The sequence below is a fragment of the Empidonax traillii genome, unplaced genomic scaffold, assembly GCF_003031625.1.
Source record: "Empidonax traillii isolate 1590-97213 ecotype Southwest subspecies unplaced genomic scaffold, ASM303162v1 scaffold779:size455592, whole genome shotgun sequence".
NCBI lineage: Eukaryota > Metazoa > Chordata > Aves > Passeriformes > Tyrannidae > Empidonax > Empidonax traillii.
In genome coordinates this window covers 355,521-372,255 of record NW_020955972.1, presented here as the reverse complement: position 1 = coordinate 372,255, position 16,735 = coordinate 355,521, and the positions used below count along the sequence as shown (strand labels likewise).

Here is a 16,735-nt window from a genome sequence, read left to right as displayed (position 1 = left end):
TCTCAATGTAAAAATTTCTTTTCCTTATTTTTATGTTACATAAACAAATAATTCCTAGTTACTCAAGTATGAAAATGAAGAAGCAATTTTATCTGCTTTGTTTTCTAAAACGTGTCCTAGAAAAAGCCCCAAAAAAGAATAAAATATTGGGGAAAAGGTAAATGCTTTATCTGCAAGGACCAAATTCTTGCTAAAATCAGGCAACCAAAAGGCTCAAAACCAGCAAGTTGGATATGAACAAGGTAGTTTTCTAAGTCCTAACAAGGCAAAGGGTACTCTTTCTACTCTGAGGACAACTATACTCTGCTCTATACCTCAAAAATTAGGTCACTAATGCAATAGTCATAGAGAAGCGATAATCAGTGTGTCCCATTTCAATTAAATATTTAAGCACTAACTCGCTGCATAATTACTTAAGCAAAATATATATAAATGAATATAGCAAAATGAAGAGATGATGCCTTGCATTACATTATGGAAAACTCACCTTTTCTACTTTTTCTTCAGAGCACATCAGTCGAATTTGTTCATGACATTGATTATGGTGGTATTTCTTCAGTGTGTTTTCTTTCAGTTTCTTTTCCAGGTTGAGGTATTCTTTTCTGATTTCCTCACGGTTTGCAAACACATTTTTAAGGGTTTCTTTGTATCTAGAACCAAAGGATAAGAATAAATAAAGAATTACTTACTGAAGACTTTTTATGGCCATCTCATTTAGAGGGGGAAATTTCAATTCCAAGTTAATAAGATAAAGAACTTGAGAGGAAATAAGTAAAGCCTGTCATATATGAACACTAAATAAAGTGTCAATATATTGGAAAGGGTTTTTTGTATTTGAAATGAAAATGAGATGTAAAATTTTTAAGGTGTTACTAGCAATCAATCTTGTTGTATTTATGAAGATAAATAAGAAAAGCATAAAAGAAAAGCATCTGAAACTTCTCATGCAAGTCTTATCTGTACCTCCCAAAGATACTAAATGGCTGTGTTCTCTACTTATACCAATTTATTAAACAGATCAGACTGCTGTTGCCATAGACACAAAAGGTCTTCAAAAGACCTGCCAGCTACCTCTTGAAAAAGGAAAAGCCTGAGAGTCTTTAATTGCCCACTGAAGTAGTTGTATAATTTTTGGTTGTTCCCTGAAGTTGTTGTACAATTTTAATCACTAATGGACAACAAAAATCAGAACATGAATCACATTTTAACTCATACCAGGCTGATAGCGGGGAAAACCCAAACTAGTAGATGGTACTCAAGGAGTTATTGAGTATAACCAGTTATCTGGTTATGCCTAATCTGCAACAAAAATCAGAATAACAAGGATAAGGAGAAAACCTGGAAGCATTGCTATGTTGCAACATAACTTCCAGTGGTGGTTACTTGTTCACTCCTGAGTGCTGAAAATGCAACAGCTCAGAACAGCCCAAAAGACACTGTAGTATATCCTAACAACGACCAACCTTGTATATAAAGCATTTCATAACATCCTATGTTGTTAGAACTTTACATAAGAAAAAAGACACAATTTAACATGCACGTGTTCTAAAAATGTGCAACATTTGAGGTTGCTAAAGTGTTTAGGATTAAAAATAAAAAAAAATCATAAAATTAAATATTGTAAAAACGCTAAAAAATAAGGCAAGTTCAGCTCCAGAGCAAGTTGAAGAGACATTCTTGCCACGGAACTGATTTTTGCCAGTATTTCTAAAGTAGCAGTTCTTTTTCCCACTCTAAAGTTTGAATAACTGAGCGCTTTATTTTAGTGTTTTATTACTCTCCTTTTAAAAAGGAACAGAACTAAGAATTCTTCCCCACAGTTTTAAAAAATAAAGCAGTTTTCCCTAAGCGTCCAGAGAATGCTATCGTATTTAGTTAAAAAATGCATACTAAAACAAAGTATTATTTCTTTAAGAAACCATTAGAGGTTAATGGTTGGACTTTATGATCTTCCAGGTCTTTTCCAGTCTAAAAGATCCCATGATAATGCAACAGTCAGCTGTATCAGAGTTCTTTCCCTACACTGTTACTATCTATACTACTATACTATCTATGCACAACTGCTTGCAGGATTTTTGCCCTCTGTAGTATCCATAGAAACACAGTTCCTCCCAGCTGCCTGGGAAACACAGCAACAAGGAATCCAAGTGAATCCTCTGTCTCCCTCACAGGAAAAACCCGGGCATAATTCAGGAGAGGGTGCACATCCTGATTCTACATACAGCCCTCATGAGGAACCATTCCCAGTAAATGTGTGCTTACAATCACTGGTGCCCCTAACACAGCATCCAGTATAGAAACCTTTGCAGAGTTCCTGCCTTGGGCTGGATTCACTCAATAAGCACACTCCTATTCTTATGGAGTTAGCTTTACCCTCTCTTCTTCACCTGAAAAATTACAAAGTTATCCTGTAGGCACTTGCAGGGTATAAACCCTCTACCCTGCCTTGTCTCAAGGTGCTCGTGGACCTGATGGTTGCAGTTCCAAAGCCAGTGTCCACTGTCTACCTCAACAGGCTCAAGACTTGAAGGGCTGGCAGACAACACAATTCTGACAGATGGAAAAGAAATGATTCCTAGGTTTGAAGAAGCAAGGGCAGTACTCAGTGAGTCTCTTTCAGGTGACAGTGAAGCAAAAACCACGGGTAGTTGGACTGCAATACAAGCTCGTGGGTAAGACTCTCTTCCCTGTCCCAAACAAGAGAGAGAAGGCAGCACAATACCCTCAAAACCTGTAAGTGAATGTGGGAGAAATCAACTCATCACCCACACCATCAGTAGGATGAACCTGACGGGATATTCATGAGGAAGAACAGAATGGGACATTGACTTTATTTCTGATATCTAGAGGGAATGGGATAGCTTACATGTGGCTCTATGGATATGCCATAACATTAAAATGCAAACATTCCCTGACCAACTAATCTTGGCATAGGATATGTCCAGCATTTTGAAAAGATATTTTAGAGACCTTGCCCTTGACTGACTCTTCCCACACACAAAGAATGAAATAAAGGGCAAATCACAGGAAATTAAATCAGTCTTAAAGACATACAGTGCAAAAATATGCAGGGAAACTGTCAGAACTATCAACATGACTTAGAAGCCCACACTTATTTCAAAAATTAAATTTAAATAACCTGAATGAGAAGGTTTATTGAAACGCCAGGAATGCCAGTAAAATGAAGCATGGTTAGAGAGCATTTTGCTTCTGAATGGGTTTTTACTTCACCTCAGCAACTTTCTCAGGTTAAAAACCAGTACATTCAAAGGGCCAATTAAAAAAAGGTAATTGAATCAACTTAGGTTAGTAATTCTCAGAAATATTCGATGAGACACGCAAAGAAACATCCAGAAAGACTTCTGCACCAACACCTCACCTTCTCACGGAATAGAGTGACTTCTGCACCAAACTGATACATCACATCCTAGTTTGATAGTTTCTGTGGGCTGTCATGAGACAGCCCCATGAGAGAACATCAACGGGAATAAGAGGAGGTCAAGAAACGTAAAAGCAACAGAAAATAAAGAATCTACAATCACACATTAAAACTCTTCGTGGAAAGAGAAGCTTCAAGGTTTGTGTCTCTCAAACCTCGAAAGGAAGATACTACTTGAAGTAGTGTCTGCCAACAGTAGCAAGAGCTGCTGTCATTTATGCAAACTCAGTTCTGCCTACCCACAAACACAACCTGTTCGGCAGCTTTGCTGGAAGCCAGCGTTCATATGCTGCTTCCTGTCACATCTCATTTCCTGCACACACCCCCCTCCCCTTTCACTTTAAATGCACCACCAAGTTGTTCTAAAAAGAGGCAGCACATTATGCAAAGCCATACCTAGTCTAAGTAAAGCAACGTTAAAATGAGGAAGCCAACACTGAAAAGAGTAAGTTTGTTTTACAAATGCTTTTACAAGTTACGCAAGCTCCGTTTTGCAAGCAGGATTGAGCTGTGATTCATTTACCTTTCTATTTCCACTTCCTGGTTGTTTGAAAGTTCTGCAGCATTACACTTTTCAGGAATGCTTACTTGCTTTTCTTCGTATTCTCTCAGCTTCTCCTTCAACATTAGGATCTAAACCAAAAGAGGCACCTTTTAGTTGGGATACAGGTTTTTTTTTAGCCTTTTTTTTTTAAAAAAAAACCCCTATCATTCTGTGCTGATATGTTGAATAGCTCTACAAATGGCAGTAGGTAATACTGCCCTCAGAAGACAAAATTTTCTTACTTTAAAATACTATATTGGAGAATTAGGACAATATTGCCTTTAAGGTTCAATCTTATCTACTTTTTTTTTTTTTTTGTAGTCAAAGTTAACCTTCAAACTTTTAACAACAGATTTTTATTTTATTTTTTTTTTTTACATACCTCTTTCTTCTGTTCGTTGCAAATTTTAACGTACTGGCTTATGTGATTGTCCAAACTAACAACATTGCTCTTCAACTGTAAAGAAACAAGTTAGAATTTAAGGTGGCTCCTTAAGGTTTTCATGCATAATAAATACACGGTGTATAATTACTACATAGTCAGATACACTGCATTATGAGGAAAGGGATGAATACAATCCTGACTTGCACAACCAAAGTATGACTCTCAGCTTTTGCTGTCACCTGTTGTGCAACCATGGCCAGGTCATTTCACTCAACAGAACAATAAAAAGTAACTGCATTTATTCAGTTTGACCATTTAATGTGTATCTTGTAGATTTTACTATAAAAACTATCTTTAATTATAACAAATGGAAACTACAGTGAACCCCATGTTACGTAAAAGCAATTAGAAACTGCAATAAAAAAAAGATTATGAAAAAAATGCAAACAATAGAGAGCAGAATACAGGACATTCTGGTGGCTTTTCATTTATCAGTATAATCTCATTGAACTTCTTGGCTTCAGTTGAATTCTACTTGTAACAAACCTGGACTGGCTCTTGTATAACACAGACACATCTTTAACATCCTTTACAGTTCTTCAAGAAAGTAACAATAAGATACTGGAAACAGATGTGAATTCTACCAGCTGAGGTTTATTTCTAAATCTCACGCTCACTAAAACTACTTCAAACTGGCAACATCTTCTCACTAATGAAGTTATGTTGCTTTTAGGCCAAATCTAGCATCTACTCTGTATCTACTACATCTATCGCTCAGATAAGGAAGAGGTGACTGTAAGAGAGAAGAGATAATTGAACAAAACTGAGGCAAAATAAAGGAAAATATAATATTCTGGAAGAAACAATTCTCCTTCTCTTAATGCTGCGTTATTATACTTTGACAGTAGATCGACAAACACAGATATACTCACGGAAGACTTGATATCCTTGGCTCGGTTGGCATACCTAAGAGTGTTATAGGTATCATCATAGAACAGAGAAGATGGGCTAACAGCAGCTATCATGATTGTCCGGCAGTTTCCTCCAAGAGAATCTTTCAACAGGCGGGTGAGCTTGCTGTTCCGATAAGGAATGTGTTTCTTGCGCTGAAAAAGAGTTGCACACCTTTTTATGGATTAGGTTTTCATTATCTCCAAAGATGGAGATTCTACAACCTTTCCAGGCAACCCAACTCTGCTGTGTGAAGCTTTTTTTTTCCAAGCACAAGCTTTTTGTCTCGTTTGTCTCATGGTGCCAAGTTAGGTCACTAGGAACCCAATCCCTCACCAAATAAAGCAACATGAAGAATTTTTTTTTATGCCCATGGTCCAGATTTTAAAGTCCTCCTTTCCCTCCAACAAAATGGTGATGAGAATTTGCAGGACCAGGAAGGGAAATAGAAGCTTTGATCCTTTACTCCTGGCATATGTGAAGGGGGAATTTCCCAGTTGCCCAGAAGGACAAAAAGAGTGTCGTGGCAGACAACGGTCTTGACTTAGGCAAAAGTTCAGGTTTTCTCATTATCCCACACAATTGTACCTCCTCCTTCCCTTGAGCTGGTGAGTCAGAACAGGAGACTGCTTTGAGCAGGGTGTGTGCACATATGTAAGATCACAAAAGAACAACTTGGAATAGGTGTTGTTTTATCCTATAAAACAGCATATCCTATATCCTTTAATCTCAGCACCTGAGATTAAAGATTATTTGTAAGGCTATTAATTTACTCACACATGCTTCTCTACATATGCTTCATTTTGAAAAAGGTGGGGAAGAAAAGCAAGTACATTCATCTTTGACACTACCCTTAGGTAGCTGCACACTACTTTTGAGAACTCTTTCCCATTGGGATTGTCTTTCAGCTATCAGAGATGATGGTGGAAACCCTTAAGACAATCTTAAAGGAGTAACAGCAAAGATGTAATTCCCATTATTCAACCAGCTTGGCATTTTAAAAAAAATATTTCACAACACTAGGAGGTGAAGCCTGCACAGGAAAGCAGCACATACAAACCTTTGGATCTGCCAGTGCATTAATGACATTTCCAAGGGCAAGCAGGGAGCGGTTAATGTTTGTTCCTTCGACGAAACGAGCCCCCCTGGCATTCGTGGCACTGGCACGTTCGGATCCTGCCAGGTCAATGAGGGACATTTTGGCGACACGAACGTTTTGATTAATGCTGGCAGTTTTATCTTGCTGCCGTAGGTAAATCTACAATTGAAAAAAAAAAAATAAGAAAATTAAAAAGTAGCCACTAACCAGTCCAAGCAGTTGTTCCCTCCCCTACTTCCCTTTAGTTAAGTGAAGCACAAGGTTCACAACCCCCTCTCTTTTGGACTTCTGATTCTCTCCCCCATCCTGCTGCAGAGGATTAAGCGACCAACGGGTTTACAACAGCAGCAAAGATTAGTGATGTTGGGTTTTTTTTCCACTCTTTACAGGGCAAAATGAATTTCACAGCTAAAATAGCTCTTGATTCCTCATCACTTAACATGTATATCACACTGTGAAAACATATTCCAGATCTTTTGGAATGTGGTGCCCCCGAGACCACTTGTTCCCCCTCATCCCATTTATCCTGAAATTTTCAAGGTACAGGAGATGTACAAGGAACTAAACACTTCTGCTTCCTTCTGCTGGTGAAGGTATTCTTTCCTCAGGTTTATAAGAAAGATTATACAGTCAGTAAGGAGAAATAAAGTTATCCTTAGATGACTTTTACTTTTCCAGAATTCTCCGTAAGTTTTCCCTTCTTTTGTGCTGAGTGCCTTGCCATTTGTTAATAAGGCTACTGGTTACTCACCCTTTCATGAACACACTTCTAGACAGTCAGTTAGGCAAGAGCTGCCGTGCACGAGGCAGTAAAGACAATATCTTGCTAGTTCTGTAGCTTTAAGGTTTTTGCATGAGAAATGAAGTCTTCACAGCACTTTGTAACAGGGAAAAATTTGACAAGTATTCTGAGTGAATCAAATACTTATGACTTGCCTTGAAATGTGTCTATTCCAAATAGACATATTTCTATATCAAACAGTACAACTAAGTTCAGTTGTACTATTTCTAGTACAATAGACAAAAAAAAAAAAAATCCAACCTTAGGCTGGGAACACTCAATCAGAACAACCCAGTAACTATCATTAGTGATGTAGGGAAAGGTGGAGTGACAGACAAACTGTGTTGTACGACTCAAGCTTTCGTAAAAACTCAAAAGATACAGGAAATGCCCCAAAGCAGAAACTTTTCTATTTCTTTGTCAGTCAGCAGAACACTTTCAATAGAACGCTGTGGCAATTTGGATTTTACTTTCAGACGCAGTAATTGCCTGACCTAGATAGGTATTTCAAATCCAAGACAGATGGTACGGGAAGGCAAAACTTGCATCTCTAAAATCAGCTCTGAATGTCCTGGGCCAATACTTCTATCAGGTTCTGAGTCAGTTTCAGACAATATCCTGCTCCAACAAAGTTAAACAAGAAAAGCCAAAGCCACCATAAAAGATAAAATAGATCTCCACAAACAAATAGCTCTTAAAATAATAGAAAAAAAAGTTGAATCGAGACAACACTGAGGATTTCTCAACACATCTCTGGAACCAAAGACACAAATCTGTGATGCAGAACGTCACAGATGTGTGGAAATATATGAGAAATTGAAGTGATTTATTTACTTGCTTGCCACTTTCAGAAACGTACTGAGAAGAATGCAAAGCCTGCCAGATAATACAACCCAGAGCTTTTTTCCTCTGAGTCAAGGTGAGGGAGATAAACCCCCCCCCAGCCCAGCAAGTAAACAAACAGAAATCAGCAGTTTTCAAAGTGCAAAAAAATCAGCACATTTCAAACAGAAGTTTAAGGTATATGAGAAAACACAGAAGCTTCCTGAGCGGCAATGACTCTTGCTCTGCTACTTTTGGCTACTGTTTTTAAGCGTTGCCAAAGTCTGCAGACACAGTTCAGAACTGCCCAACAGTTCAATGTTGTAATGCAAGGACCAGAATCAAATTTAATATTTTTCAATCCAGAGTGTCATCATATACAGTTAATGGGACTAGTTTTTAAATGCTATTTCTTTTTAAATATCTCAGGTTGTATTTAAGAGGGGTCAGAGGGTAGCACACAGCAATAATCTTTGGAGAAGTCTTAAGTTCCAGCAGATTTATACAACTCATTCAAAAATTCATTTATGGAAACTAAGAATCATCAATTCGTTTTCTAAAGCTTGGTACATACCAGAACATCAAGAAATCACTGTAGCATAAAAATTAACATTAACCAAGATAAGTACAGTAAGAAAGTACTACTTGAGATTCTCAGTTTATTTTTCCTACAGAAATGCTTCCACTGTATCCAACTTTAAACAAAAACTGCAACTCACAGTAATGACCACTGTATATCTACTGGGTCATCTTACCTGAAAGACAGCATGGGACCGGGAAGAGGAGGCATTCACGTCTGTGGGATGCTGAGTTCTATTTTTATTTCCATAATCCAACATCTGAAGGATTTCCTCTGCTGATTTAGGCTTGAATAACAAGACAGAACAAGATAAATACACTTGTTTTCCTTTTCTATCAACTGTAGGAGATTCTACAACACATTAAAATTCACCTTCTTTAAAAAAAAAAAAAAAGGAACTTAATATTTTAGCTACCTAGAAATAAGAGAAATTTCCTGTTTTGAAATTGAGGCACTTCAAACAAATGTTCTCCACTAAAAACCACTAATGTATGAAAAGTAAGCACTTAACTGCAGAAATTTAGATCAGAGAATGTCTTTACTAAAGAATTTAAACAAATCTGAAAAGGCCCTCCATAGTTAGAAGCAGCTTTATTTAAGAATGTCTGACTATCAGATCGCAAAACTGACTTTGCCTTCATTGCCATCTTGGAGTGTTCTACACCAGTGGGAAGTCTCAGGGTCGCTTCTGTTTTTGTAATAAGCATGTTTGAGAAGTTCCATGTTAAACTGCTTTTCCAGGACAGCATAGCAATTCTTTGGCAATGATGCCAAGATGTTTCAGCTGACAAACAAATCTGCCAAAACCTGGTGGGTGACAATAAGGACCGAATGCTTTGTTTATTGGCATTCAATAATATTGGCAGTTTATTCCACAGTGTGCATTTGACTGATTAGTTAAGTTTGCAAGTTACTGGCCAGAAAAAAAGCGCGCTAGGAAATGACCAAGTTCCATACAACTCTCACACAGAACTGTGGGAACTTCCTCAAATTTCTGAAGCGCACACTGTGAGTTTCTGTATGTGCTTACATACCTGATGCAATGTCAGACCTTGAACTATCACCCCTTGCTGGGCATCTTCACGAACAGCCAGAGGTCCAGAGCTGACCAGCAGATCACGTATCTGTTCATTGTAAATCTTTGAAAGAGAATTTAAATTATTGCATTAAAATCATCCTCCCATAGTTGACTGAATTAAACTTAAATAAACAGAAATCACTAGTCTTTTTTAGTATTTCTTTAAGACAAAGCAGCAAATTCATGCTGTTGATTTTTTTCCAAGCAGCTTTCCTATACTGAGTTTAAAATATTCAGTGTGCATGATTTCTTTTAAGCTGTTAAGGTACATCATTTTTTCTCATAAATAACTTTTATTCCTTATTAAAAAAAAAAAAGAAACTTTTGCAACAAGCATGAGTCCAAAGCATTTATTTTCCTTTTTTCTCTTCTCCTTCTCCCCCTCCCAAAACACCAACTATTCTTCCATTAAGAATTTAAGGGAGCTAGAAAATAACAATTTTACTGCTACCACTCAAAAGCAGTGCCAAAGACACTGACTTGTAAAAACAGAACATCATTTTGTTGTACAGTTTCACAGTACTTATAGGATGTTATTGTGAAGTCCTGAGATACAACCCTGGTATTTTCCTGTACACAACAACACATGTTTAGAAGGTGAGACACAAATTATGAGAATGTTCAGAGAATATATTAGAAGTGATTGTTCTTGTTGGGCAGCCTTCTATAAAATAGTGACAGGTGCCTTTGAACAGCAAATTTGGCAGAGCATGGTTCAGTTCCACTCCTGTAAGCCCCAGAAAGGACCAGGGAAAGGGAAAACCAGCTTATCTTTATGTGTTAAATATGAATTATTAAAAGCAGCACATCAAATGCAGGAACTCACCTCCAAGTAAGAGACAGCAACATCACATATTTTGTCTTCTTTTATTTGATCCATGCGGTTGTAGAGCGTCATCATGGTTAAGTACATCACTCCAGGATCTTCGGGAGAACCCAGCATCGTGTGAGTCTTTCCAGCTCCCGTTGCACCATATGCAAGCACTGAATTGACACAAGAAAACCCAAGCAAGAATATGCAGTTTATACCAGAAAGCTGAACAGAAACACATAAGTCAAATGGACATTCACAGGCCTGTCATTTCAAACAGCTGTTTCCATAAACCAATCAAGTTTCTTACTTAGACTTTACCTTTTACAGCTGTAATCAGAGCGCTATTTCAAAGTAACATCTTTGAATTTTCAGTTCAAAATTTACATGAAAATATTATTTACTTCCTCTCATAACCCTACACCATCAACTTATTGCTAAAAGACATTTAATTTCCTCATCACATTCCATCTGCCAATTAAAAAAGCCCAAGCTCTTTAAAAGAGTTCATAAAGCAGGGTACCACACTTTCAGTGGCACAACTGCTTCTGCTTGAATAACTGCAGAGGAGTTATTATGTCGTTAGCACACGTATTTCAGATAAAATCCTGAAGTTTTATATAACCCTAACACAAACTTTCAAAACAGTACAGCTATCCTAACTTCCATATGCTAAAGAGCCAGCCTCTCATACATATTAATTAAAACACAATGCTTTCACTTCTATCTCGGGTTTTTTTTAATGCCCTTGCAGCAGCTGCATGCAATGGTAGAAACTTTTAAGTTTTTTTAATTAAAGAAAATAAATAGCAAAGTTACCTGTGCAGTTATATCCATTTAAAAAGCCCTCAATCAGAGTTTTGGTAGTATGCTCAAAAACTTCCAACTGGGATGACATTTCATCAAAAATAGCATCGAACATGAATTTAAGATCTTTCCTTTGCCTTTTGTTGATATCCCTGTGGGTCAGCCTCTTCCCGTTAAAGAAACTAACTTCTTCCTCCTTCGGGTCGAAGACCAACACATGCTGGTCAATAACGTGGACAACCCTGCTGAAGTTCTCCTGTTTTTCCTTTTGGGTCTCTGGGCGGACACGGACCACCACTTTCACGTGATTGCAAACATCTTCTTCCTTAGCGGGACTCATCCCCTCTGGCCCCCCAGCTTCGCTTTCCCGAGGCTCTTTCAGGTTGCACAGCTGAACCTCCTCTGCAATTGACAACACAGAGGCGAAAGGCGTTATATTTCGGATAAAACCTTTCAGCTAGTTCACACATTTATTAAGGACTAACAACGCTGCTGCATCCACCCATCGTTTGCCAAGCTAGCTACAATGGGCTGCTTACAGCGGCAGCGCAACTCGCGAAGCGCTGGACCTGGCCTCAAAAGGTGATTTAATCCAGCACAGCTGCAAGAAACCCAGCTAGCACCACTCCCGTAAATCCCTAAAAATTCACTTTAACAATTTAAAGTGCCATTTATGTCAGAGCAAGCTTACAGACGGAATTCCCCTTTCCGGCAGACTAACGCGGGTGGTTTTCTTGCCCTTCAGCGCGAAGGCAGAGCAGCCGCCCGCGCTGCTTTCGCCGGGTTATTGATTTACCCACGCTGCACGTGGGTTTTAAAGGGAGTTACAGCGGGATTTACGTTAACGTCACCTGCACGGGACACAGCGGCGGATAACAACCCGGAATTCCCTTTAAAATGGCCCATCCTCGCTGGTTCGTTCCCCCCAAGAGCGGGCAGCGACCTGCACGCTGAAGGCTCTCGGGGACGCCTTTTGCGGCTTCGGGGAGAGCTCAGCTGAGCCAGAACCGAGACACAGCCGGGGCGGGGGAGCTGGGGGGGGGTCTCCCCTCGGCACCCTACACCGCCGCTCGGGGCACGGCGGCAGGACCGGCCCCGCGGAGAGAAAGAGCGCCCCGGCACTCTCAGCCCCTGTGCCCGAGACTCACCCCCGGCACCGCTGCCCATGCCCATCCCCGGCACTCACTCCCGGCCCCGCTGCCCATTCCCAGCCCCGTGCCCATCCCCGGCACTCACTCCCGGCCCCGCTGCCCATTCCCAGCCCCGTGCCCATCCCCGGCACCGCTGCCCATTCCCAGCCCCATGCCCATGCCCATGCCCATGCCCATGCCCGGCACTCACCCCCGGCCCCGCTGCCCTCCCCCGGTCCGTGCCCCCCATGCCCGGCACTCACCGCAGGGGCCGCTCCAACCGCCGCGCCCGCCCGATTCAAACCCCGGCCGCCCGCCCTTTCGCGCCTCCTCATTGGCCGCCCGAGCCCGTGACGTCAGCGCGGCGACGGCGCTCGCGGTAAGTGCGTGCGCGCGGGCCCAGGGGAGGGGAGCGGGCCGGGCCGGGTCCGGCCGGGCGAGCGGGGCCGGTGCGGGGCTACCGACGGGCGGGGTTCGCTCGCTCCCCTTGTCCCACTCGCTCCGCATGTCCCCCTGGCCTGGCCCGGGCGGGGAGCGGGGGAGCAGCCTTGGGCCGGGGTGCGGGCTGCTGGCGCTTTCCGGCCGCCTCTGCCTTCACCTCCTCGGTCGGTGCTTCACCTCCTGCTCCGCCTCCAGCTGCGCCCGAGTGCCGCTTCGGGCCGTAGTAAAAGTACGCTCTGTGCTCGCTTCTAAGAAACGAAATCCCCGCGGTCTGATTGATGGAACGGGGCTGCTTGCAGGCGGAGTGTATCCCCTACCCTGGCGAGAGCAGGCTGGGCTTGCAGCCGCGCGGGGAGGAGGAGGATGAGGATGGTGGTGCGCACCCCGCGGGATCGGGGAGAGCGGGGGAAGGGTGAAAACTGAGTAACTCGTGGGTTGGGATAAAGGCGGTTTGATAGGGGAAGGGAAAGCTGTACGCACAAGCAAAGCAAAGCGAGGAATCAATTCACCAAGGGCAGGCAGGTGCTCAGCCCTCTTCAGGAGAGCTGCTCGCCTTCACGCACAGCGGAGAAGACAGAGCATCACTTCAAATCTATCCTCCTCCTTCCTTCCCCCCCCACTCCTTTATAAAGTCAGCATGATGTCATATGGTCTGGAGTATCCCCTTGGCCAGTTTGGGTCGTCTGCACCCGCTGTGTCTCTTCCCTGCTGTGTTCAGCACAAATCCAAAACGCAGCCCCACGCCAGCCCCTGGGAAGAAAATTAACTCTGCCCCAGCCAAAACCAGCACAGCATCCCATGGTGGCGTGTTTGCTGTAGGGGCATTGTTAGAGCCATATGCACTAACAAATTTAAGGTAGGTGGAAATACTGCCCAGCTGAGGCTTGGTTTGTTGAGAATAACTTTCCTGAGGCGATTACTCATCATGTTCTTATCTATGCAGGCAAAATATCTGAGGCCTCTGGCAAGGTAAATCCAAGCAAATGAAAATTTGGTAGTGAAAATAATCTACTGGTTATTTGAATGTGATTGATTGGTAGATAACACTGAAAAATCTGAAAACATATTTTGCTGACATGACATACCTATAAAACTGCCCATGTTGGGGTGTGTGTCGATTGCTTTACCTATAGCAGTTCCACTTTGTTTTTTTAAACAGATGCACTGTTTCAAATACTTGTTTCAGAGTAATTCCCAGCATCTACTGTTCTTCTAGGCTGATCCATTCCAAAATGTTATCTCGGTGTCTCTGCCAAGTTCACAAGTGTTTGTTTCTGCATGACCTGAAACTGAATTCGGTGAGCGGGGCTGGTTTGGCCAGAAGGATCCGTACTACACCAAAAAAGCCTTCTGACTGCGAGTTGAAGGAACAAACCGTCCAGAAATGCGAAACTGAAGAGGTGCCTCGAAGTACAGAAAACGATGACTTGGGAAGACTGCACGTGCCGGTGATGGTGGAGGAGGTTCTTGGTTGTTTATCCCCTCAGCCAGGTCAGGTGAGTTCAGTTAATGTCTGTGACTCACCAACAGTGCAGCAGAAAAATTTGTGCGCTGTAGGCATAGTTTTGTTCAGAGGAATAAAGGGGTGCTCTTTAAGGGTCAGTTGCATCTTTTAAAGGTTCCACGTTGTTTTGCAATTCAAATTAAGGCTCCGCATTTCAAACTAATAACATTCTAGTATTTGTATTCCACATAAAGCAGTATTTGTTGTTCTAGCAGTATTTGTATCCTAGTATTTGTATTCCACATAAAGCAGTATTTGTTAAAACTGCTGTGTTAGGATAACGCTCTTGCTTTTGTGCTTCTCTTTGTGAATTGCACTGGTGTATTCCTAGGGTTAATTACTCATAGTAGTGGGGAGTTCTCATGGGTGGTTACGTCATGAGTTTGTGTAGAACTCTCTTCCCCTTGTTCAAAGAGGTAGGATGTAGGTTTTAAAACCCATCATCATCGTCCCTTGTTCTGAGACAGCTATTTCCATGGTTGGAGGTGTTCCCTTAGGGAGTGCTTACACTGCATGAGGAGCACTGTTGGAGGTACTGTAGGTATAAAATGGCTCTGTGGTACCAGAAATGGTTTTGCCTCGTTGGTATGGAACTTGTTAACAAGCTGCCTTACCTGGGTACGGTACTGCAAGCAGTTTGCTTTTGATATCTGGGTTAGCTCAAGTTGATATATCTGCATATTAGCTGTGTTGATACATCTACACTGTGTGCAGTCTAGGTGTATTGTTATGTGCTTCCATGAAGAAAAATGACACAGTGAAATGTTTTTGGTCAGAGTGACCTTAAATGCAATGTTAAGTTGAAAAGATTTCTTATACGATGTAAATGCTTAAATAACTCTCACATTTCAGGTGCTTTCATCTGTTTCATCTTTCGTTGTTTAGTGCTTATGTTAACTTCATAGAATCTTATAATTTAGGCTTATCAATGTGTAGTTTTGCTGTAAAGACTGAAACAATACATGAATAAGCAGAAAGTTTAAAGAGTATGTATGTTCTTGTTTTCATTTGAAAACAGCGTCGTCCAGCAGTGGTGAAATGATGCAGCAGTTTTGAGATGGGTTCAGTGATCAAAAATTTGCAGTCAGATCTTGTTGTGTTGCCTTGTATTTTAAAGTGTTTGAAGAAGCAGTGAGAATGCAGATAGTGTACATACACATTAGCATACAAATTGCTCTTGCATGTGTCCTCCTGTTGAAGACACCTAAATCAGTCAAAGACCTTCAAGTTCAGATTTCTATGTCAGAGCAATGGTGGAATTTTCACACATTAAATGGACATAGAAGTTGTGACACTGTAGGTAAAGTATTTTTTCCAGTTGTGTAAGCTTCTATTTGGATAAGAAGAGGCTGATGAAGTGACTGTTCATTAAACTGTCTTTGATATATAAAAAAACAACCCCAAACAAACAACTTTCATGGCGACAAAACTTGCGAAAGAAACTGTGGAGAGTAACTATTATTACCCCTGATGAGTTTTTGGTAATTCAAATATTTATGGATATAAAATAGCTCATTATTGGTGTGGGCTTTTTTTCAGGTCTGTGAATGCACGGTTTTGCAGATTTTCAAGCTAGTAATGAACGACTAATGACTGCTGCAAGAGAGTCCAAGTGTGTTTACCTCAAGCAGAAGCATTTATAATGCTGCTAACCTGTTCAGAATAACTGAAACTGGAAACTGTTCAGCACTCACATTTTTCTCTTTATATATGTATTTTCAGCACTTTCTGCAAAAGGATGCAATGTGTCAACTGAATTTTGCTGGAATAAGTGACATTTTGAGCACAGATTGAGACAGTTTCTCACTGACGTGAGTAGTGGTAACCAGTTGGTATTAGCATGGATCTCAACTGGGACCGTCGTATAAATTTACATTTTTAACGTTGTAGTCATGACAGGGAAGTCCATAAACACTTTATTGTGGGTGGGGAAGGAAATGCTCTGATCCTGGATTTAGTTTTTCTGCTTTCCTCTCTCCTACACACATACAAATTTCCTTTACTCAGCTTTAACACAGTTATATTCTTTGTTATAAAACAGCTGATTGTTGCCACTGTTTCTTGTTGTGTCCTAATGCAAGGAGTTGCCAATATAAAGAAAATCTAATTAGAAAGATGATCTTCTCCCTATAGTTATGGTGAGTGAATGGGGTTTTCATTTTACTTATAGGGGTTCTTAAGAAAATAAATGTTACTTAAGAGTGAGTCACAGCTGAGATGAAGATGTTAGTACCCTCCTACTGAATATTCTTGTTGACTGGCTCCTTTGGGGAGTCTGTTTGTCAGGAGTTTTAGCAATAATATTTCCACTTATCTTTGAATCTTCTTTTATTGCCTCGTTTCACAAAGTCCCTGTAGCAGTC

The 16,735-nt window shown here is 41.0% G+C and overlaps 2 protein-coding genes across 3 annotated transcripts in view; one reads left to right on the top strand and one right to left on the bottom strand.

Moving 5' to 3' along the window:
- The window catches only part of KIF18A (kinesin family member 18A), a 28,736-nt gene extending 16,070 nt beyond the window's left edge, over window positions 1-12,666 (bottom strand). Inside the window, exons 1-10 of one of the 2 annotated variants that reach the window (XM_027901364.1) lie at window positions 12,639-12,666; window positions 11,310-11,699; window positions 10,506-10,663; window positions 9,636-9,740; window positions 8,777-8,887; window positions 6,380-6,577; window positions 5,301-5,474; window positions 4,366-4,440; window positions 3,963-4,072; window positions 488-650 (exon numbers count right to left, since the gene is read on the bottom strand). In XM_027901364.1, coding sequence (XP_027757165.1) covers window positions 488-650; window positions 3,963-4,072; window positions 4,366-4,440; window positions 5,301-5,474; window positions 6,380-6,577; window positions 8,777-8,887; window positions 9,636-9,740; window positions 10,506-10,663; window positions 11,310-11,637 — 1,422 coding nt within the window. In that variant the 5' untranslated portion in view covers window positions 11,638-11,699; window positions 12,639-12,666. Of the gene's footprint in view, window positions 1-487; window positions 651-3,962; window positions 4,073-4,365; window positions 4,441-5,300; window positions 5,475-6,379; window positions 6,578-8,776; window positions 8,888-9,635; window positions 9,741-10,505; window positions 10,664-11,309; window positions 11,700-12,445; window positions 12,457-12,638 lie in introns of those variants that run through there. The other variant, XM_027901365.1, reaches the window with a different exon arrangement.
- A 117-nt stretch (window positions 12,667-12,783) lies between these two features.
- METTL15 (methyltransferase like 15) overlaps window positions 12,784-16,735 on the top strand; it is a 69,034-nt gene continuing 65,082 nt past the window's right edge. Inside the window, exons 1-2 of the mRNA XM_027901363.1 lie at window positions 12,784-12,806; window positions 14,085-14,364. Of these exons, the coding sequence (XP_027757164.1) occupies window positions 14,101-14,364 (264 nt within the window). The 5' untranslated portion in view covers window positions 12,784-12,806; window positions 14,085-14,100. The remainder of the gene's footprint in view (window positions 12,807-14,084; window positions 14,365-16,735) is intronic.